Source organism: Natator depressus, chromosome 9 (assembly GCF_965152275.1).
Source record: "Natator depressus isolate rNatDep1 chromosome 9, rNatDep2.hap1, whole genome shotgun sequence".
NCBI classification, from domain to species: Eukaryota; Metazoa; Chordata; order Testudines; family Cheloniidae; genus Natator; species Natator depressus.
Window position 1 is genome coordinate 23,681,869 of NC_134242.1, and position 25,212 is coordinate 23,707,080.

At 40.5% G+C, this 25,212-nt stretch overlaps 1 protein-coding gene across 7 annotated transcripts in view; it reads left to right on the top strand.

Annotated features, from left to right (window-relative positions):
• The window catches only part of VEPH1 (ventricular zone expressed PH domain containing 1), a 166,205-nt gene that overhangs the window by 45,048 nt on the left and 95,945 nt on the right, over positions 1-25,212 (top strand). For 6 of the 7 annotated variants that reach the window (XR_012640961.1, XM_074963708.1, XM_074963710.1 and 3 more), the window contains exons 5-7: positions 5,004-5,170; positions 7,980-8,189; positions 18,867-19,087. Coding sequence is in view for 6 of the 7 variants with exons in the window: in XM_074963708.1 (XP_074819809.1) it covers positions 5,004-5,170; positions 7,980-8,189; positions 18,867-19,087 (598 nt within the window). In the remaining variant the exon portion in view is untranslated. Of the gene's footprint in view, positions 1-5,003; positions 5,171-7,979; positions 8,190-18,866; positions 19,088-25,212 lie in introns of those variants that run through there. The other variant, XM_074963712.1, reaches the window with a different exon arrangement.

Sequence of the window (25,212 nt, forward strand, 5' to 3'; positions counted from 1 at the left end):
CCAGCCCTGGACCTGCTGGAGGAGCAGTCCCTGGCCCACTGAAGCAGCGATTGGGGTTGGGTCAGCCCTCCTGGGGCTGGAGCAGCAGCAGTCAGCCCCTGCCGCAGGAGCAGTGGTGAGACTGGAGTAGTTATAAGTCCTGGAAGAACTGTTTGTCCCCCCCCCCAGGTATTTTTAGTAAAAGTCAGGGACAGGTCACGGGCTTCCATGAATGTTTGTTTATTGCCCACAACCTGTCCCTGATTTTTACTAAAAATACCCATGACAGAATCTTAACCTTAACCTTGATGCAACTAACAAATAACTGTCAAAATAATAAAAAACCCAAGTGAATAACATATTGGACAGGCCACTGTTTTTGAATTTGCATGCCTACATAAGAATTAAGGTGCCATATTTAAAGCACCCACATATGACAATTTTGCCTTCAGTTCATACATATACATTAAAATAATAGTCTAATACAGAACTAGTTTTAAAACACTATAGTGCAGCTTCCAAGCACTCTTTTTTATCACTATTGTACTTACAGCGAACTGCTGTATTGTGTATTTTTTACAAGCCCTGTACACTGCTGGATGAGTGCATGGGCTGCATGGCACAGGGACCAAACACAATGTGTTACGGGGAGCAGGCAAGGGGCTACACGGATGCTGTTGCTAGCCTTAGCCTCCCCAGTGAAGAAGGGGTAAGGTGAACTCTCAAGCAGTCATGGCTCCAGGCCAGCCAGTGGAGTTAGGCCAGCGCAGTGGGATGGGGCATGTGCTGCATTGCTCTGGGGGCTCCTGCTGCTTCATGAGCCTCTCCCGTGCCTAACTGCAGCCATAAAATATCCCTAATTGCATGGTGGTTTTTGACTGGATTGTGCAATTCACGATGTGTCATCCGCTTGGAAAATCTTACATGACACTGAAGTGGGAGTACGAATTCGAAGAAAAGGGTAATGATGATATCCAGTGTCATGTTTTTCCATTCACAGAGAGCAGAACAATATGTTCAGACTTTTATTTTAGACTGAGACCACCAAAACAAGCAAGAACAAAAGTAAAGTCCTTGGGCAAGTGCCTGCCTCCTCTGCTGGTCTGTACTGAGCTCGAGAAAAAAAAAAGGCTGCTGTATTTTACACCCCTCGCACACACACACAAGAAAAAGGCATCACAAATTCAGCGCTAAATGCACCATTTTCAGGTCAGGATAATAGAAAACAATGGATTAATTTACTTTTTAAACTATAAATTGAGCAAGGACAAACTGTCCTGTCTGTGTCTATTGTTTGCTAGTTTGTACTTTCAGTTTATTCGATTGTTTTGTGAATGTAATTTAGAAAGCAATTCCATACACCTAGCCAGTGAGATCATTTAAATATTATTCTGAAATAATCTAGACAATTCTAGTTTAACTTTTCTCTTTCTTTATATTTGTCTTAGTCAGGGACATACTCAGGCAATTTCTCATTATGATTTTAGATCACTGGACCAAATTCTACCCTCAGTTTCACCTGGGCAATACCTTTGAGTTCAGAGTGGTTTCATGGGTGAAAGGCAGGAAGTTCCAGGGGTTAGAGCACTAGACTAGGACTTGGGAGACCCAAGCAGAACTCGTACTCTGCATAGACTTCCTGTCTGACCTTGAGAAAGTCATTTAACCGTAAAATTTCCCTATATGTAAAATGAAGATAACAACACGTTCCTTCCTCACAGGGGTGTTGTGAAGTTAAGTACATGAAGATTGAGAGGCAGTCAAATACTGCAGTGATGAGGGCCATATAAATAACTAAGACAGATGTATAGAATCCAGGGCAAAATTCGACTCTCTGTGTACAGCAGGTAGAGTTGCTACCTCATAGTGTTACTAACTGTAATGCACCTGAATTTTAAAATGTTTGTTTCCCCAGACTGCATACTTACTATTAATTTAGATAACTGATATCACATCATCAACAAGTAATAAGCTGTGATTTAAGATGGCACACCCACAACATCTCAGCCTTGGTCTAGGCTAGACGGGGTATGCTGGTATAGCTATATTGGGAAACCCAACTTAGTGGCAAAAGCACTCTCTTCCTGATATAGCTTATACAAGTTCCCTGAACAAAATAAGCTACGGCTATATTGATTGGAGGTGTGATTTGCTTCATCCATAGCTCTGCCAGCAAAACTTTTAAATATAGACCAGGCCTCATTTGTGACAGCTATCTAGCCTTTTGTTCAAGCACTGTTGTTCTTTGTCTTTTCTCCACTGAAATCCTTCCACTCCCCCTTTTTCACAACTGGGATGAATTTTCTTTGTCCAGGAGCATGAGAAGCTCATCCTTCCCTAAGGTTACCATCAATGAATTTGACCAGTTAGTAGGGTTTAGGGGTCTAATCCTGCATTCCCTGGACATGGAAAAACTCCCCTTGAAGTAAATAGGAATTGTGCATGTGGAAAGAATGCAGGATCTATTTCTGTAAGAACTAAATAGTCCAGAGGAGAAAATATAATCTATTTAATCTACTTGTGAAGGAGGGTACTACCCCTCTAAGGGTCAGCCTGGAGCTTACAGTGAGGACAGCCTAGACGTAATCAAGGAGTCTCCCTGGTCTGTCTTAGTACTGACCTGTTTAAGCAGGAGCAGAAGTCATCTGGCTTGCCAAGGGTGGTGATTGCTCTCCCAGGCTCCAGAAGACTAACCTGAACAGACTCAGAGACGTTGCTTGAGGAGTTTGCACACCAGGAGTTGTGAGTTAAGGGTCACTTGAACTGCTATTACCCTTGATTAAAGGGAACACACTTATTTTTTATCAGTGTGTCACTTTTGGTTCTCACCTCCCAGCTCCCTTTACAGGGAAGGTTTGATGCTCACCTGGGAGAAAGTAAGCTGCAGTGCCAACCCTAGCCACAAAAGTGAGCATCGGGCTGGCACACTCCTTTACACTAATCATTACAAATGTAGGTTCATATTCAAACTCAAGGGTAAATCTAGGGAAGTTTAAGTCAGTATAACTTGTCCTCTTCTGGCCCATCATTATGTAAATTGAAACTGGGCTAGCCCCACTTACCAACATGTAAGGACTTGTCTACACAGGGAAACTGACCAGCCTAGTTGTACCAGCTATTCTGCTGTAGCTATACTGGTCAATTTCCTCAATGTTATACATCACTTTTAAAGGTAGCCCTTATTGTCTGGTATTTAGCTGTATGCCTGTTACAGAATAAAGAGGCCACATGCAGCCCTTAATCTGCAGTGCAAGTCTAACTGGGTGGAATTTTCAAAAGCACCTAACTGTTTTAGGAGTACAACTCCCATTAATTTACAGTGGGATTTGTGCTTCTAAATGAGTTAGGTCCTTTTGAAATCTCATGCTAATATCTGTGGGAGTTTTGCACGAAGAATGTGGATAGAATATGACCCAAAACTGAACTAGTCCCTCTGTCTGCTGATTCCGTTGGGATAATTCATTAGCAAATACCTTTCTCTTATGACTGTCCCTTATAACCTTTCATCCTGAAGGATTCCAAATTGCTTAACAAACATTTACAGCATGGACCACATGAAACAAACTCTGGTGCAGAAAGTGAAAGTTGGGTGGCCCTCCAGCTGCACAAGAGTGGAAGAGAGGGAAATACCAAGCTGGGATTTACATTTTCCTAGTGTGTATGATGGATATAAAACACATCACTTCTGATGATGGTTGAGAAATCTTCAGTAACCACAGATGAATAATTATAGGGTAATATCCTAGACCCTGCCAAGTCCCCTTTGTTCTGCTCTCTTAAAATTGCCCTATATGGGAAACCAAGAATTCCTGACTGATGTAACTAGCTCTATGCTACCTCCACTCCAGAGTAGGGGGCCAGATGGGGGCATGGCTGGAGGTGCTGCATTGAGCTATTCTCTGTGTGTGTAATGGCCTTTGCGGGTGGTTGCAAGCTGGCACAATGAAAAATAACCCTGAGGCTGTTCAAAGTTGCATTTTAGTTTTTTAGTTCATAGTCAATTTTTGATTATGCTTTTACTGTGTCTTTCGTGAGTTTGATATTGTAAAAGTGTATTAACTGCTGGCTTTTCAGCTAACACATATGAACCATTTCTACTATCCAGTGAGTGGCCTGTTTATCTTCCTTAGCTACAAAGCACAAATTAAAATGGGAGAAAAAGCAGGAGGCCAATATGCCAGTTCCTATTGGAAACCAAATCCACAGAGACTTTAAATACTTTAAAGGATTTAGAGAGTGGATCCATACTACATAGTGATAGGCAGATGTTTTCCATATGTCATGCAAATGCAACTTAAACATTCCAAGACCGGCATGTATAGCTTGTTATGTTATACATTTCTATATGAGACTTGGTTTCAAATTAAATTGTGCAGGCACATCTTCAAACACTAGAAAATGTGTGAGAGTATTTTGCATGTCTCTCTCTGATTGACTCTCTCATCTCTTCCCTTTGACATTTGGAAGTGGCTCCCTAACCACTTATGTTCAAATTCACCTTCATGCTCGTTTACTTCTTTAAATAACCAGATACTGTTTCCATATGTTGGTTGTTTCGTTTTAGTGTTTTATGCTCAGCAAAAGAGAAATATAGTTACTGTGCATTCTGTTTCAGATTCATTTAAAACTACACTTACTCTGTCTGTCTTTTAGGGCTCAGTTAAATATCACCCAAATCTGAGATCTCATCAGCCAGTCTTCATTTACTGGTACTTGTACTCAAGGCTGAAAATAATGATTAATAGGAAATGTTTTCTATTTTTCCCATATTGCTTCACTTAGTGAAATTCCTCCTTCAGTAATTTGTTCTTTGGTTTCTTGGTCCAATATACATGTTGTACATCTGTGGACTTTGTTTTGTTTTTCTATATTCCCCATGATTCTCAGAAATTCAAAGTTGTTAACATGCCACACCGGTATGGAGGTATCTAGCTATAGGGATGTTGGTATCAGAAAGGCCAAGATGGCAGATAAAGCTTTGAAACATATTTCTCGGGATTTCTCTATTTTCACTCTGTTAACAGGAAATTCCATGTTGCTGCGCGTGTTGCCCTCTGTGTATGAAAAGCGGCCACAGCCAATTAACAACCATCTGACAGAGCTGGTGGCACTGATGTCTCAGCTAGAGCAAGCAGAACAACACCACCTTCTAAGGCTATTTCAGATAGTGGCAAGGAGAAAGCAACCTGAGGTAAATGTATAGTACCAGACATTGCCAGTGGAATAAGGTTATTCACTCTCTGGAGAGTTTATGTTGTTCAGAACATCCTGACAGTACAGTAAAATGTCCCATGTACTGCATGTACCAGGTCAGTGGTTCTCAACCTTTCCCATACCAGGAGGCTCCCATGTTACAACAGAAAGGGTTTTGGGACTCTCTGCAAGTAGCCATAAAGAAAGAGAAGGTGATCCTGACCCTGTTGGACCTGTTCGTGACCCCCACACTGAAAATCTATTAGACAGGACTAAAGCTCAAACAATGCAGCAAACATTTTGTCCAACTATTTGTTTGATTTGGTAAATTAATTTGCTTCAGCCTCTCTCTCTTTTGTGTTTGCTCTCTGAAAACATTTGAGCAGTAGAGGTTTACCTACAAAAATGGTGCTGGAAAGCACACTTTAGTGATCTGGATGAATATTTGTGGAAATTGAACTTTAAATTCAAATGGATAAATGTGTGTGCTGGACGCGTTTGTTCACTCAGTCAGACAGGCAAGGAACCCCACCATGCTGCTTATTCAACCAATTACAACTAAGCAACACAGCTCAAATTTTGAATATTTATGATCAATCCATGTAGTAAATTTATGAGACGCTGGTTGAAAAAATGCAAGGAAATTACTACCTTCCCATGGATATTCTGCAAGAAGAAAAGGACACTGAATTTGTCAAATAAATTACTTTTTGCCAATTATTTGCTCAGCTCTGCTAAAGAGATGGTCAAATTGCCAGGAAAATGTTCAGAATGCTGACATTTTTACTGAGTTAGGGAATGTAATGTAACTATTTTACATAATATAAATATACTGCTATAATATGCTGCTATAATATACTACATATTTGCAAAAAACCTTCAAAGAGCCAGATTTTTGCAAATGTTCTTTAATTACTGTAATTTAAGTCCATGGAAGTTTAATGGAATCTGTACAGGCTGCCTTAGGCTGTCAGAAAAGATTTATTGGGGGTATTTAAAGCTGGCACTGTTATCTGGCCAGGGATGAAGAATCTAAAATGGGAGACTATCCACCCTGACTCATCTCATTTTAGCTTAAAATTTCCTACCACTTTTGGTTATTCCTTTGGCAGTTATGTATTGTTTCTCATAATTACATTTCTTTTTTGAAGATAAGGATGTACTAAAAAGGCTTAAATAATGTTTAAAGTCAAGTTAAAATGAACTAGTGTCAGAATATGAGTGAGCAAGAGTGTAACTAGAGCAAAACGTGCTTTGAAAATGATACACCTACTTACACAAGCATGACACTTATAAGGCACAGAACATTAGAACTGGGTACAATGCTGGCTACTTTACAGAGCACACATTTAATAAATCTTCATAAAAATCAACAGTAGTTTAATACCACCCCCACAGTAGCCAAGGAAACCGTATAATAAATATACAGTTACAAAGGAAATGTAACTCCCTTTGAGAACATGATATTTTTCAGTCAGATGGGTCCCATTTTACCATTGCTTGTGAGTCAAAACACTTTCCTCACATGATTCATACTGTCATTGCTATGTGCTACATTGCTTTGTATGTCATGCACTTCCTAGTAAAAATGGGATGAGCCATTGTGAAAAGATGATGCCTAAACCAAGGAATATACAAATATGCTTTAAAAACCTGATCCAATGTTCACTGAAGATGGTGGAAAGACTCCCAATAAATTCAGTGGACTTAGGATCATGCCCTTATTACTCAATCCAGATCCATGCAAGTATCTATGCTCGACCATGGCCATCTTTAAACTACTGCATGATTCTACAGTGCTTTGAAGCTATGTCACATTACATAAGTGCTAAGTATTATTTATTATTACTAACAGCTTATACTGTCAGCACATCTTCATTATGTTGACAGAGTATTGATTTTTCCTTATTATGAGCAGTAACTCTCCAGAGTTCATGCACCAGTGAAACAGTCACATTCAACTTCTCATCACATACATGCATTACAATTGTAGTGTGTGATCACATAAACTGAATGCACCCGATGAAGTGAGCTATAGCTCACGAAAGCTTATGCTCAAATAAATTGGTTAGTCTCTAAGGTGCCACAAGTACTCTTTTTCTTTTTGCAAATACAGACTAACAAGGCTGCTACTCTGAAATATATGACAACAGTCACTCTGACTTGGATATATATTGATAGACACTTAATAGTCATACAGTAACATGCACATACTGGAATATTGATGCTGCTGTAGCTGACCATACTGCGTACTGCTTACTGGATCTTTCACAGTTTTAAGGACCAGATCCTCAGCTGCTGTAAATTGCTGTAGCTACACTGAGGCGAATGGAGCTACATCATTCCACACCAGATGAGGATCTTGTCCCTTATTCCTGTCTTTGTTTCAGCCACTAGTTTTAGTCAGTCTCTTGGGGAAAGCAAGAATTTCTACAAATCCTTAATTTACTGCCTCACTGGGAAGATTCACAAATTGTTTTAATCAATAAAACATAGCATTAGCAAAAGCAGAAAGTTTTGGTTTTCACCAGTTAAGCATTTCCTTAATTATGAAATGTTGCAGTTATGCATGTAGAAGTTAAGGCAATAGTCCACACTTGTTCCATGTGTGGAACTGAACTCCCCTTGACCTCAGTGGGAGCGCTATGTGAAGATTGTCACAGGTGGAAAATCTTTAATATTACAAAAATGGATTGGCATAGTTCAAAATCAAAATCTAATTGCTCTTTTATCACTGCCATATGCAGTATTTGTCTTGGCTCCATTACAAATATATTTGTGATTCATTTTCCCTTTTTATTTTATAGGTGCTAAAAGAATGCATTCCTTTTCTAATTGGTCACTTAAGAGACCCTAACCATAATGACATTATCCTAAATATACTGATAGAAATATCAGGCTATGAACCGGTAACGTTGACCAGTTTTCTTCCAATGCTGAAAGAGATTGGTGAGAGTTTTCCAAGCCTCATTGGACAAACCGCTAAGATTTATGGAGCTGTTGGGCACGTTGATGAGGTAAATAACTAATTTTTTTAAAAACATGTTTTCCTCCCTTTGTTTGCTGGGCCCTAAGTAAAAAATGAGAGGCCCCATTCAGTATCTTCTGGACTTGCAACCAAGCCTCCCAATTTGTATACACTCACAATATTACTGCCAAGTACATATAAGACACTATGTCACAAGTGTAACATTAGGGTGGATAGGCAAGCCGATAGCAAAAGAGATCAATCAGGGTGTCGTAATTGCTGGCTGCAGTTATGTCCAGCCATCCGAAGGAATATAGATACAGTACTGAGTCCTGAAGAAGGGAGACATGAATTGGTGTGGAAGTGGACAATCTTCCACAAAAGATTACTGGACGGGGGCAGGGAAAGATAAAGGTCTAAAGAAGAATTAGGACTGTGCATCAGATGCAGTATGTCTCCTTTTCTGTTTATGGGTTCTGGAGTTGTTCTCTTCTTAAGTCGTATTTTAAAACTTTTATATAACAACACAAAAAGATCATTATTTAGATAGCAAAGCCAAGTGAGACTGCAATATCTAGTGTTTAAATTAAAGGCAGAGCATTTGGGAGGGCGGGGGGAATCTACAGCCTTTGTATGTTGTTAAATTTAAGAAACAAATAAACAGACCACAATGTTGTTTTAATAAGGCAGTAAAATATGAACTTATTTGGATAACATAATCTAAATATTTGGCTGTGTGTTCACAGTTAATTGGATATTCTATGCACATGTCCTTAAACTGAAACTGTTCCCTGGGAACGATGGACCAGAGTCTCATCTCAGGAACACCAATGTAAATCTGGAATGACTACATGGACATTATGGAGTTACTCTGGATTTACACTGATGTAGCTGGGATCAGAATCTGGACCAATGGGATTATTACATTTAAAAAGTCAATTCATGGGAACACATTCTGGAAACTCCAACTCTGTACACTGTCTTTTAACTCTGTATAATAGGAAGGTCCACGAAAGTTTGGATGGGAGGGTTGTATTGTATGGTGTGCTTGCAGAGCTAAAGGAGTTCTTTTGTGACCATAATGTGATATAGCACAAGGTATGTTGGCTGCCATCAAATGTCATTCATTAGCTGTAGTTGCCAGCTCATTTCCTTTTTCAAGTACAGACAAAAGTGTCAGTATCTCCAATACTGTTGGGAGGTGTGGGGGGGTAAGAGTTGACTTTTTAATGCTGTGGACTTCAATTCAGTACTTGTCACCTCTCTCCTGGCAGCCTGAGTGAGCATGGATGATTTTTTTTTACGGGGCCCCACTCCTTTGAGTAATCTCGCAGCATGCTGCAAAAGGATCTAGGCTCACAATGCTACTGGGAGGTGCATGGATGAATAATGAATTTGCATATCATGCTAATAACTTGCACCATTAAGACTACCCATTTTAGTGCTTTACTCACTAATATGAAATCTTGATGTCATTCTAAATGGAGACCACAATTAGCAAATAGTGAATAAATGACTGCATGTGTAACTAATCCGTATACTACAGAGATAACTATAGTACATAAACCTCTTTCATACATACCCTCTTTGAGGATGGAGATTGAACCCCTGTCCTTCCTAAATGACAGGTATCTTATTAACAATAGTAGTAGATCCTGTATCTTCTTGGTGGTTCAACCAATAGAGGGTAACATCACTCACACACACAAAGACATTTTGGTCTGTTTTCTGTTTTAAATGCCCTAAATCACTAACTATATAGGGTTTTGTTGAGGAGAGCACTATAGTATGTTCAATCACTTTGTAATATCTCTGTCATAGTCCATCTTTAGATTTATAGTGGAGTGACTGTCAACCCCATATGCTGCACAAGCTCTTCTACTTTGCTGATGTCTGCAAGTACTAAGAAATATAACCCTTGCTGAGATTAACACCGGAAACCTGCAAAGTACTCTCTACTCAGAAGACATGGTGTGTTCTGAGGACACTGAGCCATTAGATAGAAACATGGCATGTCATAAATTCTAATGAGGTTTTATATTCATTCCTGTGCATATGTGCTTTATATGTCGTTCACAGTTATTAATAGACATTTTCCTTCGATTTCAAATCAATAGCCTGTAAAATTAAAATTGATGTTGTGCTAAATTCAAGCAACTTATGCTAAATGATTCAGATTTTTAGATTTGTGACAGAATTTGATTATAGACAGAACCTGCATGGAATATAGTAAATGTAAACATTTTCAGAAACATAGTAGTGGTGCCTATGTTACAATAACCTGATTAGTTTATTCCAGTAAGAGATAAATCCTACAGTCTCCTCTCACATCCTACACAGAGATCACTAAGGCAGAACTCCCATTGAAGTCAACTGGACTTTGTCTGAGTAAGGGCTATAGCAACTGACCCTCTCTGTATAGATCAGAAGTAGAATAACTTTGGAATATCAAGAAACAACTTAAATGTTTTGAAATCCTTTATTGAAGTTTATTTTCAAATTGTCCATTAAAATATCAGCATAATGGTATTTTGCTCCTGAGACAACAGCATTCATTTTTCTAAAAATGTAACTCGACATTTAGGTTTCTTTCTTCAGCTAAAAGATCATTGTTTATTTCAGTGATTCATCTTGGGCTTAGGCCCAGTACTGCAGCGCCTCCCATAAGTTTTTCTTGCAAGCGGGTTGCAGGGTTGAAAAAGTAAAACATATAAATTATATTAACAGAAACTCATGTTTCTGAATAATTTCTATGGTGCAATTGATTCCCTGGGGTCAAATATATGGAAAGACACTAAAGTAACTCCACTATAGTGTGTTCCGTCTCAGGAATTGAAATATAATGCAGACTGTATAGAGCGCATAAATGCAGATGAGTCAGGAAAAGGAACATATGGAAACAGGTTGCATAAACAGAACTTTTACTATTGTATCACACAGGAGCACCAAGTGCAGGTGCGCACACACACGCAGAGCTTCCTAATGTGACTGCTGCTCCCAGCATGTTCTTCAGTGACTACCTGATCTAAATAAAAGATGCAGTTAGACTATTCAGCCACTAGACCGCAGGAGACAGAATACAAATGTCCTGCATGCAGGTGCTCTCCACATTCTTACGTTAGGAATTTACCATAAGATTTGCCTTCCTGGATCAGACCTTGGGCCCAGATCCACAAAAGTATTTAGGCTCCTAACTTCCAGTCCTTTGGTTCATCTTGTCCTCTACCTTGCAACCAGTAGAGGCTAATAGTGAATATGTCTGAGGAAGGTGAAAAGAGATATCATAAAGTACTGAAACCATGTGCTCGGCCACCCCCCAAACAAACAAACAAATCAAACACAAACACAAACAAACAAACTTCCTGAACCCATGCAGGTACTTAGGTTATGCCTTGAAACATGACATTTGATTATTGTTATCATTATCTTCATTTGCTTAGCTACAGATGATTCCAGGGTCCTAAATAGTGATATTGACCTACAAAGAATCTCTGGAGTAAATACTCTTTCTCCTACCACCCATCTTCCTTCATCCCAAAATATTTCTTTTGTATCGTGAGGCATCATTGTGCCTCTGTGTTCTGCAGATTGTCACACAGCTCACTGACAGACATCAGCACACAGAAGTAATAAATATGTTTGATGAGGAAGGAGCCATAGGCGGAACTAGAAGGGAAGACTGCAAGCTCTGATAAATGATCTGCCATCAAGATGAAGGTGCAGTTCAGCTGGCTTAACCCAACAGAGACTCTGTTATACTGTACATTGCCTGCCCCGGTGTACTTCAGACAGACTCAAGTTATATCTAGCTATGTTTTGTCCATCACTAGCGTTGCAAAGGATAAATTGATGTGATAAGAGCACACCAGGAATGTAGTGAAGTTTATGGGAAAATGCTCCTTCATGCAACTGTTTTGATGGATGGGGAATTGTCATTCCCATAAACTTAGGTTAGGTAGTTGCTTTTATTTAAGGCGAGAGTCTGATGGAGAGGAAGGGGGAAATTGGGCTGTGACCATTTAGATTCTGGTTCAGGGGATGAGTTCAGGGATTGGAGGTGTGATTCTGCCTCTACAGTCCAGTTGGTTGATGGGGAGATTAAGCATGCGAGGGCTGATAAATCAGTGCAGACTGCAGGGGCCCCAAAATCAAGGCTCCATGTAATTGTTTGTACCTTGCTTAAGTGTCAATATAACCAGCTGTATTTGAAAATCAATTGATGACTTTTTTAGAATGCACGTGGTGGTGGTGGGGAGAGGGGCAGCAAGTGGTGTATATACCATCTCTATGAGCATTTCTAGTCTAAGAATGTCACTTTTGTTTAATAATAGACTGAGTGAAATATACTAGCAAAAGCCATTTTTTTTTTGGTTTGATTTCACTTGTTGCAATAAGGCAAATTCTGTCTTTTGGCTCTTGATTTGCAGTATATAGTGCCACAACAGACAGGCAATAGCTGTCTGCCCACAATGGTGGAAAGAGCACAAGAAGAAATCATGTTTACTATTTCTAATAGAGCTTGGGTCATTTTAAATTAGATCTAATTAAATAAATCTTATGAGAATTAAATCAGACCTCTGTTTCAGCTCAGCAAGTATATCTGCCATTAATGTCAAAAACCCAGGCTAGCAGGGCAGAGTGAGCCAAAATTAGCTTGTTGCTGCCTTTTAGCGTGGTTAGGGAACCTAGTAAAATTAACCTTCCCCAGCAATTGATATTGACCAATCCCATGCAGCATTTGTTCATTTCTACAAACAATTCTTAGCAGCTCACATAACACAAAAGCTTTACAATCTCTAACTAATTAAACCTAAAACTGGCAGAGCTGTAATTAGAACTGAGGCATTTGATTCAGGTTCTGTATTTAGTCCATTAGACCATTTTTCTCCCATTTGAGAGCGTCACAGATCCCAGTAGATGTGTATTGCTTTAACCACTTTTCTGAGGCATTCTGCTACAGCCTCTTTGCTGCAGTGGTTCGTAATAACCTCCTTATAAGTGACAACATTTAATCAGTACATTGGCACTTCAGTTGATTTATACCAATACCAAGAATAAGGGATTAATGGTCTAGATGGATTTTACATCTCATACAGAGACTGAAATATTAAACAGTAATAAATCAGTTTACAAAGAAACAATTTGCTGAGTATTTTTCCTATATATTTCATCTGTCATTATATGTAGAGGTATAGCTACCAAACTCTCTTCTGTCTCAGCCTGGGGCATATACCTGTGGTGTATTTCCTCTGAACTTATCTTCTGTAAGTGTTTAGTAACTGAAGTTATTTCCTGTGTCATATGTCTTGTTTTCTAACTAGCTGTAACATGCTGATTTAGTGTAGTGTTTAGTTACAGTCTGGCTATGTAGCCATGAACATTGAGTATTTGAAGGGATGACATACATTTGACTTGTTTGTCCTGTTCCAGTGACATCTGGCAGACCTTTCACTAGATATTGAAAAACATTTATAGAAGCAACAAGCAAAGGTGAACTTTCCAACACTGTCAAGCAACTCCTTTTCCCTTCTTTTTTTGCTTTCTAAAAAATGTCCTAGGTCAGCATTTCTCAAACTGGGCCCCACTGATCAACTCCTCCTCCTCCCTCTCCCTCCCAATGCCTCCTGCACACTGGGGAACAGCTGTTCAGTGGCATGCAGGAGACACTGGGAGGGAATGGGAGGAGTGGGAATGGGGCGCGCTCATGGGAGAGAAGAGGCAGGGAAGAGGAGGGGCAGGGGTGGGGCTTTGGGGGAAAGGGGAGAATGAGAGCAGGGCCTGGGGCTGAGCGGGGACCTTGGGGGTCTGTGAAAAAAATTAAATCAAAATGGGGGTCTTCGGGTTGGTAAAGTTTGAGCGCCGCTGTCCTAGGTAATGGAAATTGTCTATCCTGATGCAAATGGCCAACTGGGTTAGGAACAGTACAGACAGGAAGAGGAATGTTCTTTGGACTTGGCTGTGTGTCCTGCTTATTTGCCTTTACTTACTGACTCTTCTCTGAAACACATTGTTCGATAGGTTCAGGAGACACTGATGTATTTCATATTGTACTCAGGCCAGATGGTGCATCGTTAAGGCTCCCAAACAATTTGCCAGTATCTGCCGCCTGGTTACACACACTTATAACCTTCTGAAACATCCAGCTTCAGTTTTTTGGCCTGAAATTGTCCATGCTTAGAGTCAGACTCTCATTCCTGCTCTGGCTACTTTTCACTGGGAAGAAGGGCCAGAGTGTCATATGGGGTCCTACACACCCAGCTTCTGGTTAGGGAAGAATTCCATGGTGCAGGAAGTAAGGAGGATAGCTACAGGCTGTCCTTCAAGGACTCCGCTACAACCACTGGTGTGTCTGGCTTGCAAGCAGCATGTCCAGGATGGGGTTGGGGGTAGGAGGGGTGTGTTGGAGATGAGGCTGCAGCACAGAGCACTATGGAGATGCGGCACAGCCTACAGAGGTTACTCTAATTTAGACAGGCCCCCTAGTCTGTCTAAATTATGTCTGGGGCCTGCAGCGGGGAGAGTAGCCTAGACTCAGGAGGCTGCAAGGGTGATTCAAAGCTACCTTCACCGTTCACCTCCTGACATGTAAGTTCTGTACTGTACAGAATCTAATCCTTGGTCTTTGCCCAAACGGTGCATTGCATGTTGTTATTGGAAGTTTGGGCTTTCCTGAATTCTGGGAGTGGGGGGTAAAATATACAATTACTAATGTTGTTCCTGAAAGTTTTGGTACTGGGCATCAGTACTGGTTAGTCAGTATTGGTTAGTCACAGCATCTCAGTAATATCATTCTGCCTGGTATAATTTGTGCATGCAACCTAAAATGTGATGTTTAGCTCTGATTTTTAAAAAGGAAAAAAAGTGGGCTGGAATGGTATTTTAGTAACAGTGTAATATGTTGCATGTAGGGTGGATTGGGGTCTGTATACACGGTCCCTCTTAGGGGGTTAAGCAGGTTTTGAAAGCTTTGGGGAGATATTTTGTGTTGTTCATCGGGGGACCTTTTTTGGTCTCCCATAATAACATGGTGGTCCTCAACTCATGCTCCAGTTTTCTTCCCAAGGTTTTGTTAAAATAGTGCATTAGCTCTCTTCAGAGGTTCTGACATTGAGCAGGCAGAGGCGGTGGCGCTGTTTTGGTGTCTGCAGAGCCCCTGAAGCTGCCCGACTCTCAGCTGGAGGTAGACTTTTTGAAGAACAAATTCATTTCTTTGAATCCTTCAAAAATTCCACTCATCTATAACCTTTGGATGTTATTTACGACAGTGCAGGAAATCAACTAAAGATAAAATAAGCAGACACACAGCTGGCAACATAAAAGCTGAACAGATGTCAAGTATTTAGAAAATGAATAATTAGTGCACCCAATAAAAATAAAGAAGTAATAACCTCCTGCAAGCATAGCTGTTTAGCCATAAACATTGCAGCAACTGACCAAAGGAAATAGCCTAATTTATTTTGATGGTGGTTTGCAACAGAGATGTATAAGCAATAAAACAACTACTACCCATGTACATACACTGATGACCCCTTCTTATCTTGCAGCTCACCTTGCTGATGCAAATATTGTGTGTCCTGATAGTCATTCTAAATATGTCTCTTTTGTGATTTTTCACCTTTTTTATATAAAATAGCTTGAGTTGGAGCTTTGTTACAGATATGCCGTTTGCATAGGTCAGTTAAACTTAGAGGAGGGTCAACCATAGAAATACCACATGAAGAAAATAGGTGAGAACTGGAATAACAAAGTTATTGTTGGCATTTTTCTATTTGTTTACAGTTTACTGGGAGTTTAAGGCAGCTTGCTTAAGGTATTTTTACTATTAATTGTCCTGATCCAAATCGTGAAGTCTTTATTTATTTACTCCTAGTTCCTTCCTCTGGGAGGTTTATTTGAATGAGTGGGCAAGGATTTCAGGATTTGGCCCTTTTTGGGTATAGACTGTAAAGGTAGATAGATAGTACTGTAATGCCTTCTAGCTTCTTGAAGCAACTTCTTGTGCTGTACTAAAATGTATTCAGTACCCAGATAGTTTAGGTAGAACCCCTAAAGAAATGAGGTCTTGCTAGAAAAGCCTAATACATCCCCTTAGATTAAAGTCTGTCCTCCTTTCACACACTCAGATTCCACTGACTTTAGTGGGAGGCTCATGTATGAATCTGAAGGCAGAACTTGATCCTTAATTGGCAATTTTTCAAAAGTAAAGCATCTCCAGTTTGGGCAGGATAGTCAATTGGACATTTTTAGGAATCCTACAAATGCTGAGTGTTTTGAGCCAATACAGTTTTCAGCTCACCAATGTATCTGGAGTTACTCAGGGTTTCTTTTCTAGTCTCCTGATCCTGCTTGATTCCACACAGCAAATATTTTTAAAATGTTGCCTATCTTGATTTCTTTATTTAAAATCTTCCCCCACAACAGGTAATGTAATACCATAAAATGCAAGAGATGCTTTTGGTAAAGCATATAAATATACAAAATAATCAAGCTTAAAAAGCAATGGTTATTTACATCTAAATACATTTTATGGGGAGTTTTTAATCTAAATTGTGGCAGAGATAATGGCTGCTTTCATGCTGAGTTTTTTCACTGTAGTTTTGCTTTGTATAATAATTATGTATTATATTACTAGCTACAGTTTATTGTTCTACCCCTTTCTGGGCAAACAGCAGCATTTTAGTATTGCTGGAATCATTCCAGCTGGATCAAAATATCATTAAAACGGTGGAAACTTCCATTCCAGTTATGTCTGCTGCAAATATTGTTTAGGAAACCAAAAATGTGTGTTAGATGTTAATTGAGCCCTTGTTTATCTCCTGAAGGGAGGAATGTCTTCTAAATAAATTAGTGAATATATACCAAAAAGTTAAGATCTCTCAGACCCATAAAGAAAAGAGAAAAAGGCACTGAGTCAGACCATAGCTTTTCAACAGATAGATTCGCTATGGTTAGCTTTTAATAGATGTTTGAAGAGAAGAAACAACTCATCCTATGTGTAGTCACTGTGCAGTATATGAGATACTGCTCCGTTTGAAATGAGTCCACTAGTTTTTCTTTTATAAATATTTTTCATGCAGTATTTTCATGTCCCAGCTTTATTGGAAATTATTATTTTCTTTCCTTCTTAAATAGCCCAAGAAGAACAGACATGAGAATGTCATTACACTGAAGTACACGCGGAGTATTGTTCTGCTAATTTTTGGGAAACAAAAAAAGAAGTTTTGGATTCTGCTACAATGTTTTTATTTTTATTTACTATAGATCCTGAAAGCAAAATTTCGTCCTGGTTTTATAACAACTTATAAAGTATGTACTGAATAGACTGTGATTTCAATGGAACTACACCCATTTACACCAACTGAGTGTCTGGTCTTGAGTCTGTTTCATTGGACCTGGCTAGTACTGGTGCAATTTGTGGCTCCTGTGCACTTTTCTCAATACTTGTCCCTCTAATGTTTTGATGAATGTGGAGTTTGAATGTATTACAGTTAATGGAGCAATCCTAACAAAACAGAAACCTTGGTACATCTCCTATATATATATAGGAGATCCTAACATATATCTCTATAAGAACAACATTTATATAGGTAGTTTTTATTACACTTGGAGATAGTACCAATTGCAAGGAGGAGATCCCAGAATATCTTTGAGAAAAAAACTATAATATCGGCATTACCCGAGGAATTATATTAGGATCTGCGACAGTGTCTACTGAACTGAATGCCCAAACTCGCACTGGCTCAGTGGAAGCAAGAGCAGGCTCAAGATGATAGCAGTGATTGATAGAACCCCCATACAGGATGAGGCTGGTTAGTTTAGACACTGCTAAAGTGTACAAATGCAATAGCCCCGATCAGCTCTGAGCCCAGTAAAATTAGATGGGAGACACTTTAATAATCCTTTAAAAAAACCCAGACATTCACATGGAAAAACTTTAAGGAAATGCATAACTAAAGTGATAATGCTCTTTATGCTGTTAAGCTGCTGGTTGCACTGTACAATCGTTTTAAATGTTGTTCTACAGTTATGCAAATGAACTACCAGCTGTTTAACTGTATATAGGGCTTTTTCACCTAAATTGTGCATTTCCTTAAAGTTATTTATGGGAAGATTTTCTAAGTGAATGTCTATTTTGGCCCTGATTCTCTAAAGCCCTTTACAGCACTCTGGTAATGTAAAGGGGCCTTAAAGTAGGTATAAATCTTCATGCTGCCAGAGGGGCTTTAGTGTAAATGAGAACCAGGCCCATCATGAGAAATAATTCCTGCCCTGAAGATGTTACAGCATAACGAACAACAGGGGGAGAGGAAATACAGGACAGAAAGGTAAACAGATCTTCCCAAGCTCACACAGCAGACCAGTGGCAGAGTCAATGATAGAGCCCATGTCTCCTGATTCTTATTCCTGTGCCCTACCCACTGGGCCAGGCTGCCACTCTGAAAACAATGTCTTCAGGAGTTTGTCCTTCAAGTCTCTCTCTACAGCTGTAAATTGTAAGTCAGGTGTATTGGTGTCAGGCCAGCATAGATAATATAGAATAAAAGGAATTGTATGTAAAAATAATGTCATCAGTTGATGCAATTGTCCTTTTCTCAGTAATCCAGGAAACAACCACTGCACGTTTCCTTTGTGCTTTTCTCAGTAACATACACACAATCGGCTTTAGTTTTAAACAGATATTAAAGGCATTCCTTTTAAAATGGATTTATCTTCTTTTAATGGATAGGAGAGAGCCAGGATGTGTCTGATCTATTTGGTAAATCAGCTGGCCAACATGGAACACTCGTTTCACCATATTCTTCTGCTGGAGATTAAGGACATCACCGACACCTTCTCAAATATTCTGGGCAACCAGAGCAGAGATATCTACCGTATGAGTAACAGTTTCACTGCCATAGCCAAGCTTCTGATCCGACAACTGGAAAACTACACCACATTAGGAAGCAGGTAAAACTAGTTTCTCTATTAATCTTATATCTGGATAAGTGGAGACGTGTCACGGTGTGATGAGTGACAGGAGTATACAATTATGCTAAATGTACTCAATTAGTAATGAGCTAATATACAAGTACCTGCAGGGAACTTCAGTAAAGTCAGGGTATCAGAGGTCCTCTACCGTCACTGTAGGCTGCCACCTCTAAACTTACTTTCAATCAATTTTATATCAAAATCGGATGCCATTCTAGAAGGCCTGCTCTAGTTCAAACAGGACTTAATGCAGAAAGCACTTGGCAAAATTCTATAGCCTGTGTTGTGCAGGAGGTCCGACTAGATGATCAGAATGGTCCCTTCTGGCCTTAAAACCTATGAATCTAGGAAGGAGGGATGGTACTAGTATCTATTCTATTTTGCACCCTCCAAAATACACCACTATGATGAGAGGAGGATTGCCACCAGTCAGAAGGGCTGAAAAGCAGTTAAATGGTAAAAGAACTAAATAACAAATTGCAGAGTAGGAGACATCAAGGCCTTTTAAAAGGTGGAATAATTTTGCTAGGGAAGTGCTGGAAGCCCAGTCATTTGAGTCATTTATACTGGGTTGAGCAAAACACTGAAGAATATGAACAATCTGGAGTTGGCAAGGGACTGGAGTAGATTTGGTAGGGCTTTCCCCACTCTACTTTGTGATTCCCTAATCAAACATGAAGAACCAGACAACCATTCAGCAGTAGTGAGGAAGATCAGAAAGTACAGCGGTAGTCTCAGAGAGAGCTGGAAAACATCAGAGGGGAGAGTCAAGGAGGCATCTGGAAGGGTTAAGGGAATCCTGAAGACAAGTGCCAAGATTTTCAAAACAGGAGTCCAAAGACAGACTTCTAACTCCATATATAGGCAGCAGAATAAGTGATCTGATTTTCAAAAGTCCTGAGCACGCGCCAACTCCCAGTGAAGTCTGTGGTTCTACTGTATGCTTAGGACTTTTTAAAATCAGGTCACTTATTCAGGTGCCATGTGGATTTAGGAGTCTAACTTTAGAAGTCCATTTTTGAAAATCCTGGCCAAGGGCATTATCTCTAATGGCAGAGGAATTGCTACAAAGAATTTCACAACATAGGAAGTGTACCACTTTGGAAGGAGTTATAGCTGGCAGTGATAAGGGAAATGTGGTGGCATTTAAGGGAGGAGGTAACGAAAATTATTTTTAGGGCCATTGCAGAAATATCAAATAATGATTCTGCTCATACACTTATACGTTGCTCAGTGTTTGGGGCACTCCTGTTTTCTAAGACTTTTGTCCCTTCTCCTATCAGAAGTAACTTAATACACAGATTTTCAACTACTTATTTTAACTTTTAGTATCTCACGAGGAGGCTTCACCATACCTTCCTCCGGATAACATGTGTATTAGCTCAGTTGACAGGAGGCATTGCTCAGATTTTCTAATGTGGAGTGAAAATAATCCCTGTGACTTTCATTTGAGAGCTTGAAAAGCTTTGCTTGAAATAAAATAAACAATATGGACCTAACTTCAGTGGAATTACCCCAGACTTGAATTTGTCACTGTGCTTCTAAGTATGTGACTAGCTTCTCATGTGGGGACATCAACGGAAGAGAAAGGCATAAGGTTTGTATCAACATACATGAACTGGCCACTGGATTATTTCATTTCAAGAGCCTTGCAGGTGTACAGAATTTTTGACAAACATGTAATATAATAAACAATATCCCTACCCGTAGAAGCTTACAATCTAACTCAGCCAAATACAATGTGCAGCTTACAAGATCAAATGCAGAAATAGGGATGGACAGCACCAAAGCAGAGATCAGTGTTGAAAGGTAAAAGTGTGTTTTAGGTGTGATTTGTGGGAGATTTGTAGCTAATCATATTACTTAGTGAACTGCTGGAAAGTGTTTGGATACCAAGGTGCTGGGCTCAGTATAATAATCTGAATAGAATAGCAAGAGGTTGCTTGGCACCTGAGAAGAGAGGGGTTATTCCAGATTTCAGGAGCTATGTGGAAGTGGTATGGTATTAGGGTGACCAGACAGCAAGTGTGAAAAATCGGGACGGGGGTGGGAGGTAATAGGAGCCTATATAAGAAAAAGCCCCAAATATCAGGACTGTCCCGATAAAATTGGGACATCTGGTCACCCTATATTGTATCCAAGTCTGGGAGAAGAGACTAAGGGAGAAGGTTGAGAAGGACCTAGAAAATGTAGTTACACTCATTGGGTGCTGTAATTGGATAATGCAAAAGTTTAAAAAACTCTTCTTCCTGAGAAACTAAGTTAACATTACCTGTAGCTGCCTTGGACATGTCTACTGAAGTTTGCACTCAGAATATAGTGCCCCAGGTCATAGTATCTCATACTAAAATGATCATCTCAGGAAACATCTCAGGGTATGATAGAGGTCTATAAAATCATGACTGGTGTGGAGAAAGTGAATAAGGAAGTGTTATTTACTCCTTCACATAACACAAGACCCAGGACACACCCAGTGAAATTAACAGGCAGCAGGTTTAAAACAAAGAAATGAAGTAGTTCTTCCCACAACATACAGTCAACCTGTGGAACTCATTGCCAGGGGACACTGTGAAGGCCAAAACTATAACAGGGTTCAAAAAAGAATTAGATAAGTTCATGAAGGATAGATCCATCAATGGCTAATAGCCAAGATGGTCAGGGATGCAACCCCATGCTCTGGTTGTCCTAACCACTGACTGCCAGAAGCTGGGAGTGGACAACAGGAGATGTATCACTCAATAACTGCCTTGTTCTGTTCATTCCTTCTCAAGCACCTGGTATTTGCCACTGTCAGAAGACAGGATATTGGGCTAGATGGATCATTGGTCTGACCCATTGTGACCATTCTTATGTTCTTTTACTTTCGCTAGGAGTATATTTTACATAATTTGATGCATCCAGCAATTTTTTTAAATGGCCCAGTGATTAGCTCTGCACAGTTGTTGGACTGTTTTACATGATTTGATATGTCCAGCTTTTAAAACAAAAAACAATAAACCAGCTAAACACCTTCTGTTCAGTTGTTGCTCACAGACTGAGAGCAGTGCTCCCCATTTCGTATACTTTGAAGAAAGGGACACTAGGAAGGATTTAATGCACAAAACATGACCTACAGTACTGTCCCTCACCTTTCCATCATAGAGAAATCAAATCAGAAACAGCTACTGCTATTTCTGTGGGTCACACAAAAAGGTGCTTTGTTTTCTCTAGGCAAAGCAGTTACCAGAAGTAACTCCATTCCCAGAGCTTGGCTGAAATCAGTCAGGGAGGCTGATGCGTGCTGAGGCTGGTTGGCTGAAAGGGCTGAACTGTGACTCTTTGGCCTTAGCTTGCAGGTGCATCACCATGAGTGCTGAGGGAGCACACGCCAGGATCCAGGATTTGCAAGCAGGCAACCTGTGCTCTTCGAGTGCCATCTTAGCGTCACTGGGGAGGGGGTGGGGGGGACTCCATGACCCTTCTCTCATTCCTCCTCACCCTTTCTTAGATAGACTAGCTAACAAGATCACCTGATTAATAAATACATCTCTACTGATGTTAGCCCTTGCCTACAGCCCTTGATTCAGAGAGCACGTGATGGGATCAACCCCTGAACCATATGAAGAGCTGATGTAAAGAGCACCACAAAGGAAGACATTTGCAGTGGACACCAACAAGTTTGATCTGTCCTACAAAACCTAGAAACTATGCTACATATTCATGAATGCCTTCTATTGGCACCTTAGCTAGTAACTCTTCACATCTGTACAGACATAGAGTTCTCTCATAACATCTCCCATCTTATCATGGCATCTGAGGGACAAAATGAGGCCCTCGCAGGGCTAGTCACAATCTAGCCCTTTTGGTCTAAGATGATAAACAAAAGCACTCATGTAGCTCAAAAGTGTGTCTCTTTTACCAACAGAAGTTGGTCCAGTAAAAGATATTAGCTCCCTATGACCTTTTGGGGTGCAATCCACACCAGAGAAGGTCTGTGTCACCCCTGCCCTGAACCTTGGGTGCCTTACAATGCCTTGCTGCTGTAGCTCCCACCTGGGCTGCTCACAAACAGCCTTCCACCATGGACATCACACTCTGAGTGTCTGTGTACAGCTACAGCCTGCCAACATGCTCCAATCACACTCTGGCTTCTACCAGCCTGGGTTACCACATGCAGGGTAACCCCAACACACTCCCAAACCTGGATTTTCCCTCCAGAAATGTGTATTCTGTATTACACTGTCCAACCCTCTCCTGGACAGTTCAGATAACAAAGGTCCATTGTCCCTGTAAGAGAATAATATACAACAACTTGCCTTCTTAAATGGAATTACTCACACAGTTCACGACACTGGATTAATTTTGATTAAGAACAAAAAAAGGTGTATTTAACTACAAAAAATAGGTTTTAAGTGAGTACAAGTATTAAGGCATTAAAATCAGAAATGGTTACAAGAAAAGTAACAATAAAATGCTTTCTACTGCTAAAACTTTACAAACTACGCTTGGTTTAAGGTAAAATTCTTTCCATATGCTTCCAACAGCATTGCTGACCAATCTTCCGGTCAGGTTCCCTCCCAAAATTTGTCTTCTTGGGTTTAAATGTAGCTACAATAACACTGCAAAAAGCACTAGGGGGCAGACCTGACTCCAGGGAGGTCTCAATCCTCCAGAACACTGGGGGAGCTGCCTCAGCAGGTTCTGAAGTCTGTGGTCTGGATCCCGTCAACCTCATGTGCAATCCTCAAAACCTGCTCACCACCTCTCCTGATCTTAAAGGATCTCACTCCTGACATCTAGGGGTGAAATCCTGCCTCCACTGAAATCAATGGGGCGTTTTGCCAGTGACTTCAATGGAGCCAGGATTTCACCCCTAGATCCTAAGTCTGTTCTTTGGGTCCCCCAAACCTAGAACACAGTAACGAATAACCATCAGTGGTCTATTTCTTCATGACCTGCTGGCTGGAATCCTCCAGGGACAGGGCAGGGTGAATGTGGCACAGACCCTTTAAAGCCAGCCAGTCTCTGAAGCCAGTTGGCCTTATTTTCACTATGCTCTGGTTCTGGGAGCTCAGAGTGAAGCTTTTGCAGCCAGCTGACTTTGGAGAACCTGGCGTAGGGCCTGTGAAGCCTGCTGGTTAGCTCTGGAGAAGTTGCTTGTAGCTTCTTATTGATCCACTGGGGTTGGGGAACCCGGAACACTGTGAAGAGGGACAGTGCAAGTCCAGGAGACAGGGCCAGATTAAGGCAAGCCGGGGCCAGAGGCACAGACATGGCACGGGGCTCTGTGTCTTAGCCCTGCCCTCTTTTGAAGATGCAGCGGCACGGGAGCTCTCTTCTCTCCAAACAGACTGAGATAGTGATGTGGGGCCCCTCACCCCCACCCCCCACACACACACCAGGAGTGGCAGCAGAAGTTCATTCTTTTCCCTAAGGAGATGGTGGTGGCAACAAGGGGTTCTTCTAGCATTTACCCCAGCAGTGTAGCTATATCTGCTTGGGTTTTGGGACCCCTTGCCTTCCTACCTCCTAGAGCCCTCTGCTTGTGTGGTGTTGTCAGGTTACCCCAGAGTAGTGGGTCTTAGAGTAAAGGTCCCATTGAGATGCCTGGGGCAGTTCACACCTCTTAGAGCTATTGTTTCAGACTGAGGCAGACATCACTGTATTGGTGACACCTGAGTTACATTTTCAAGCTGTCCTTAGTGACCATGAAGACTACATTAAAAAAAATAAATAAAAAAGAAAGCTGAGAGTCTGATGTACTCACATGACTCCAGGAGCTGGGGCTGCCTTAATCCGGCCCTGCCAGGGGATGTAACCAAGCTTCATTTAACCAAAAGTTCTCTTTAAAAGTGAGGTGGTATGTTTTATCAACTAAGTTTAGCCCAAAATATAACCAGAAAAGCCTACAGGAACAGTTACTGAAATTGCCCCTTTCCCCACAAGTTAGTAGCTGCCAAATGGACAAAATAAATAGGGAGAAAGTATTTTCAAATGTCTAAATAAGTTTTTCTAACCCTCCATCACCAGCATCACGAACCTCTTTCTAATGCACCTTGTAACAAAGTACTTTGACTGTTCCAGTATTTGTCCCACTGAGGATAGTTCAAATGATATTTAGTGTA